A 7463-nucleotide genomic window follows, 5' to 3' on the forward strand; every position below is an offset into this window, starting at 1 on the left:
ATCTAATGATCGGATCTTCACGTTCTAGTACTCAATCTTAATGGCTCAAGGATGTGGCCTCAAATAAGCTAATTATTTAGTGCAGACGATATTTGAAGTTACGAAATCGGACACAATTTTTCAGACATCTCTTTTTTTTTTCTCAATGGATTCGGATTTCTGACCCCCAAAATATAAGGGGTAGCCGCAACCTGAAAAATGTGGTTTCTATAGTTTGGACAGGTGAGCGGTCTAAAATTTCAGCCTCTTAATGTTAATTTTACTTTTTCGTATTTTGCAATATCTCAAGAACTTTTAAAACGAATTTGAAAATTTTTGCACACAATTATAAAATACATTTATCCAAAGTTAATTCTATGCAAAAAATAGCTTTTAGTAAATATTTATAATTTTTGTTATTATTTTACTTAATGAAGTCGAAAAAACTTTAAATTCTGAAGTAGGAAATATTTTACATAATTTTAAAGAATGTAATTTTGCATGGTCAAATACAAAATTTAAACAAAATCGGTCAAATAGTTCCTGAAAAATAGAATTTTAAATATACAACTTCTTTAAAATTTGATATCGATAATCTGATATTGTCAGCACTAATTAAGTAGCATATTTGAGGCCAACACCCCTAGAACCATTAAGATTGAGTGCTAGAACGTGAAGATCTTACAATTACATCAAAAGTTATTCAAGTTGATCCGTTTTCTCTTTTGCGCATCGTACAAAAAACATTTACCACAGTATATAATACTTTTATTGCTTGTATTAATTTGGTTCATGGAAATATTTTGTTAAGTGGAAGATTTATTTCATGTACGATGCTTAGTTTTGAACGTTATACTGTTCTAAGCGTTGATCTATGACTACAAACGTAGTACCCATGAACATTATACCGGTACCAATGTTTGCACCACGGAAATGGTATTACGTTGATGTGTACTTTCTTCAAACTACGAGACTGGCGGTGATACTTGTTCAATGTTAGACGAAAATTAACACAAAACATTTTAGGGCCGCCAATAATAAATTCAAATTTTCTGAAATTAGGTATTTGATGGAACAGGTTACTTTCCAAAAAATTCATTCTTCAGTTTTTTGAGAAATATATATACAGTCGGACCCCGATTTAACGAATTCATCGGGACCTGAAATTTTATTCGTTAAATCGGGATCATTTGTAAAATCGGGGTTTAAAAAAAATTTTTTTTGTACATATGTATTATTAAAAATTACTAGTTATAAACGACTATAGGAATTTCCTGTTTGACTCATAGTCCACGTGACAAACCCCCGGAAAATGACCTTGCAAGTGTAATGTTTTATTGACTCTGCCCACCTACCCACGACGAATTTTGTTTTTCCCTGTTGCGGGCTTTTCTTTTGTTTGAGACGAATATGCACTTTTTCTATTTTATTCCTCCCAGGAAAGATTTTTTTCCCTTTAGAATCTGCCAATTATAAAAAAATGCAATATTTTTCTGATCAAAATTAATGAGAAATATTTTTTCCGGATGCTGAAATAATTCGTTAATTCGGGGTTAATTATTCGTTAATTAGGGTTTTTTTACTCTGGTTTTGCTGGGGCGGAAAAAAAATTCGTTAAATCGGGGTCCGACTGTATATATATAGGGAGAGTGTGAACTAATAGTNTAAAACGCGAAATTCGTTAAATAGGGGTTCGTTAAATCGGGGTCCGACTATATATATATATATATATATATATACACATAAATACTACAGCAATCACTAACGTAACTCTATTTTCTTATTTTTAGAATTAAATTTACTCTCCTTAGAATTTAAATTTTTTTTTAAGAGTTTTAAACGCAGAGCACAGAGAAGTTACCAAGATGTATATACACTGGTTATCATAAATTAAGGAAAATTCACAAAAATCGCGATAACTCAAGAAATTACACATGGAATTTTATGAAACTTACCCACAATATACAACACATAGTAAGGNAGCTGAAAACGGAAAAATTCTGACTTTCAATTATATACGTATTTTTGTGAGTATCTGGGGATTATTTTTACAGCGTTTAGCTATTAAACATTTAGCTTCAAACAAATGCGATAGAATTAGAAACAAAATAATTTATATTCAAATGGGTATTTGCAACTCGAAAAGAAATCAGGCCTAACCATGTGATTTAAATCAGATTTAATTGGCTACCTGTAAAAGACGTCACAAGAGTGTGTCAAGCCCAATTGGCTTCTTCTGAATCGACAAATGCAACGATTTAATTTACCTACAATGACGTCACTTGCAGATATCCAATTACAAGTCATTTCACGACAGTATAAAAAAATTAATACTAATAATTGTAGATGTTTTAGGTTAGTACCAATAATGATTATCAATCAAAGATGAACATGTAAAAAAGAAAGAAAATAAATTGAAATTTGTTATAAAAAGATTACCACTAAAGCAGATGGATTTTACCTCTAGCTTCATCTTTTAATCTTTGAATCAGAACAGCCATATTCTCCTTTTCATCTAATTCGTTTTCTAGGAAAGCATTTCTTTCTATAGCCTGTAAATAACAATAAAAAAATCATACGTTACTAATCCATTGTATATAGTGGATATCGCCCATTAGGACCAGATCCACTATAGTGTCCTTTTCCATACGTTACATAAATTTTAAATTTCCATTGTAACAAAAACTTTTTATATACAATTGTTTTCTTCGTTTAGTTAGTAACAATATTCCAGTCCTCATCAGCTTAAATGATTTAAAGCCGGGAAAAGGAGCTCTCAATCTAAATATATGCTGTTTTGTTAATTACGAGAAAGTGAGAAATCGGAATGCTGAGAAGCTGTAGAAAATAAAATAAATAAAAGTTTAGAAATCATTAAACAAGTTTTTCTAAAAAATTATTCCTCTTTTTTTTTTAATGGTTTCTGAGAGCGAAAAATTGTTAATGTAAATGAAACAGTTAATGTAAATGAAATGTTCTTCACTATTGCTTCTAGATAGGTGCTTTACGAGTTTCTGGGATTTTCACTAGATAAAAGCACACTACACTGTAACATTTTATTGCGTATATTAAAATTGAGGTATTTTTCACCAAATCCGCTCTCTGCGGATGAAAATGTGGCTTATCATTATATTGCCCGAAACCCTTCATATATTTAACACTCTGATATGATTCATACATTAAATCCTTAGTATGCAATAATACTTACTTGATTCAATCTTGTTTCGAAGTCTTCTAAGGACATTAGAGACGCTCTGTTAGAAAAAAAAGGAATAATAAATATGTAGTCATTTTATGAAAAAAATAGTTTAAGTAATTCATTTTGCAAGTCTTGTTAAAAATAGGATTTATTGTGCATTGAACCAGAAAGAGAAAAAGAAATATCTTATTTCTTATAAGCTGTATCGTAAATCAAATTTTCTCTAAATATTTGTTATCTGAAATCAAATATTATAATAGATATTTGCTTCAAAATAAAAATAGAATGAATGGGTTTGCTAAACAGTGAACATATGAAATAAAATTATTGGGTTTTTCCGAGAGTAAGTTCGTCTTTTCCCATCAGGGGGACTTAATTGTATTTTTTTTTCATAGACAACTTCACACTTATGTCTTAAAATCATTATAAATTTTAAAAACTGATATAAAAAGTCTTATTTATGAAAAAGTTCGATTGACACTATGCAGCAGCGAAAGTGAAAAACAGCATTTTTGACATATTTTACTTTCGAAAAGGTAAAAATGCTGTTCAAGCAAGAAAAAAATTATTTGATGAGTATAATTAAGAAGATGTATTGACAGTATGCCAGAGCCAAAACTGCTTTGGGAAATTTCGATTAAGATGCACTATGACAGTTAACGTTGATGTAGTCACAATAAAGGCATTAATTAAAGCGAACTGGCGAATAACAACTAGTGAGATCTCTGACTGACTTAATCGAATGTCAAATTCGACCGTTCATGATCACTTGAAACGCCTAGGTTTAATTACAAAGCTCAATGAGATCCTCAAGTTTTCATGGAAAGAGATTTGTTTCGTTGCATTAGACGCCTGTGATTTGCTTCTCAAATGTGACGCCTGCGGTTTACTTCTCAAACATAACGCCTGTGATTTGCTTCTCAAACATGACGCCTGTGATTTGCTTCTCTAACGTGACGCCTGTGGTTTGCTTCTCAAATGTGACGCCTGTGGTTTACTTCTCAAACATAACGCCTGTGATTTGCTTCTCAAACATGACGCCTGTGACTTGCTTCTCTAACGTGACGCCTGTGGTTTGCTTCTCAAATGTGACGCCTGTGGTTTACATCTCAAACATAACGCCTGTGATTTGCTTCTCAAACATGACGCCTGTGATTTGCTTCTCTAACGTGACGCCTGTGATTTGCTTCTCAAACATGACGCCTGTGATTTGCTTCTCTAACGTGACGCCAGTGATTTGCTTCTCAAATGTGACGCCTGTGATTTGCTTCTCAAACATGACGCCTGTGATTTGCTTCTCAAACGTGACACCTGTGGTTTGCTTCTCAAACGTGACGCCTGTGATTTGCTTCTCAAATGTGACGCCTGTGATTTGCTTCTCAAATGTCAAGAAAACTCGCTTAAAAAGTTTTCGAGATACGCAAAAAGTAAAACTATTATTTAAGGGGTCCAAAGTTTGAGCCACTCTCTCCTGATTAAACTATTTGGACCATATTTCACAGATTGCGGCTAACCCCTATATTTTGTGGGTCAGAAATCTAAATCTGTCGGAAAAAAGGTATATTTAGTAATATAAAGCGCGCTTTTGTGTCTGATTTCTTAACTTGAAATATCGTCGGCACTAACTAATCAGCATATTTGAAGTCGCCCCCTCGAGATTGAGTCCATCCTGAAACGTAAAGATCTGATCATTAGATCAAAAGTTATTCATTGTGGTCCGTTTTTTATTTTGTGACTACATACATAGTAAATTTGGCTTTTACTTGACGTACGATTCACTTTTCTTCTTTCTTGATGTATTAGTAGACACTGTTTTCGCACATTTCACCATAAGTCGGAAGCTCAAAACTCAATAAAGCTAATCAACTAGCGAAAACCGTTGCGAGCCTTGATTAGATATTGAATCAAAAGCGCCATTTAGCAGCACCGTGGCAGAATGGCAGCGACACGGCGACATAACGTTACAGAGTTCTTGCAGAAGGAATTTTCTTTTGAAAAGTAAACAATTTCAGTTTTCTTTTCTACAGAAATTTACAGGTAATATTTAAATCATGCATTTAGATTATCACTCTTTGATGCTCTCAATTTAAGCCGATAGTATCGCAAATAGATGCAATTTTCCAATTTGATTTTCAGCAGTTACTGATATTAATTTTCACATGACTTTTAAATATTCCGATATACACTTCAACAATATGGAAAATTCGAATCGTGTATCGAATGATTCGAATCGTGTATCGAAATTCGAATCGAATGATTTTATCAAATTTTCGGCAGTTATTGCTATTGATTTCTTCACAGTTTTTAAATCCGATATTTTTTATACGATGTTATTTATTATAACAACCTAACCTGAAAACGAAACTCGCATTTGAGTAATCCCTTTTTGAGAAGTCCGATTCGCGTGATTTCGTCTCACTCTTATTTTCAGCAACGGATTTCATATTTACGAAATGCGAAGAAGAGGAAATAAATAGTGAGTTTTTCCCCCAACAAAATATAAGAATAAAAAATTGCTACATGTTCAATTATATAGAAAAAAAAATTATAATGTTTTTTTTTGTTAACACAGTGCTTTTGTTATTTTAAATTGGTATCATATATGTTTGCTGTTATTAACACTAAACATAACCAACACTTTTCAATACAATACAATACAACATACAAAAACCGATCTTTTGGCCGGATATGGTATGTTAAGTGTTAAAAGTATCTTGCAGAAAAATATTAGAGATAGAGTTTTGTCGCAGATAGCTCCAAAAAATTCTGCCACAGGTTTTAGCAGATGGAATTATTTAAAGAGGTATGGTGGAAGTTAAAAATAACATAAAAAAATAAACTGGCTTTAAACTTACAACCGGTCTTCTTTTCAGATTATGATAATTATTAGTAGTTATTTAAGTTCGTCATGCATAGGGGCGTTACGTGCAAGAGTAAAAAGGGTGATTTATATGCGAATGAGGATAGATAATAAATATGCATTATAGATAATAATATTAATAAAAGTACAAGAGTTTTTCTTATTGAATTTTTTTTTAAAAAGTGGAAGTATTAACCTGGTGGCTCTTTCGAAGTCGTCATTTTTTTGTTCCAATTTTCTCACGTATACTTGCATCTCTTCTCTGGCCATTTGCATCTTTTGAAGCTCATCCCTCATGTTACTGCATTCTGTTTGGCACTGATTCAGCTTGGTCTGTAAAGGAAGATTGTAGAAATTCAGAAGAAAATACAAATACAGTGAGTCACCTCTCACCCATGCACCGCCTCTTTTATCAGGGGTCTGTCCAGACATTTTGTGAAAGGTCCAGTTTTCGTAAAATTGCGAAAAAACTATTCATAATTTGTGAATAATAATCGTTAATTCACATTCTTTCAACCAGGGTCCTGCTTTTGTGAATTTGTACAAATAGTGCCCTGTTATTGCAAAAATTGCTGAAAACCTTTCCAAGAAGTTTTTAAATTGTAAATAGGTACGAAAATCATGCAACATACAAATATTTGGTATTTAGCCTATACTGCTCAACACAGAATATTCATTTCGGACGAATAATGGAAACAAAATCACTCACGTTTTTAATAATTTCAATTGACATATTTTAAATAACACAACTTAGTAATGTATCACTTTTAATGTGTTATGCATGAAGTAAACTTAAACTAAAAAATTCTTAAATTTATAATATTTTATATAAGAAATTGCCAGAAATTAATCTTTATTTACATAATATTCTATTAATTAATTTAATGAATAAATAAAAATTGATCAATTATTTATTTACAAAAAAAATGATTTAGTATTAATAAGAATGCGCACGCGATGTTTGTAAAAGCAGAAATATTTTCTTAGAATACTCCATTTGGAATTTAAACTTAGGGAAACTTAGTTTGTCTCAAACCGTCTCCCCCCCCCCCTCGGGAAGGGTTTATTCGATTAACAAAACAATAATGAAGATAAACAAATTTGCGAAGAGTCCGATTAAAAGATAAATTATTTTGTGAAGGAGGCCGTTAACGGACCCAAATTTCTTCTAAGCAGACACAGTTTATGTCATATATACGACGATTTTCAAAGGTTCATGATCATTGTATAGGAAAATAATGATAATTATCATTTGTTTATGCGTGATTCTGAAAATAAATATTTCAATTATACGCCGAAATGTTTCTTAGAATAGCCAAAAATTTTCTAGAATATGAAGAAGAAAAAAAAAAAATCAAAATATTTTAGAAAAAGTTCTTAGATTGAAAATTGAAGCAAATAAACAATCTTAGTTAAATATGCAGC

At 31.7% G+C, this 7463-nt stretch overlaps 1 protein-coding gene across 1 annotated transcript; it reads right to left on the reverse strand.

Moving 5' to 3' along the window:
• Positions 1 to 2440: 2440 nt before the first annotated feature.
• LOC122273180 (nuclear distribution protein nudE homolog 1-A-like) lies at positions 2441 to 6470 on the reverse strand (the record flags this gene model as incomplete). Its single annotated transcript, XM_043057250.2, has 3 exons — positions 6235 to 6470; positions 3188 to 3233; positions 2441 to 2531 (listed from the first exon to the last, which is right to left on the reverse strand). Coding segments are annotated over exons 1-3 (373 nt in total), but the record flags the coding sequence as incomplete, so codon positions are not given.
• Between the last annotated feature and the right edge of the window lie 993 nt (positions 6471 to 7463).

This window comes from Parasteatoda tepidariorum, unplaced genomic scaffold, assembly GCF_043381705.1.
Source record: "Parasteatoda tepidariorum isolate YZ-2023 unplaced genomic scaffold, CAS_Ptep_4.0 HiC_scaffold_2666, whole genome shotgun sequence".
NCBI lineage: Eukaryota > Metazoa > Arthropoda > Arachnida > Araneae > Theridiidae > Parasteatoda > Parasteatoda tepidariorum.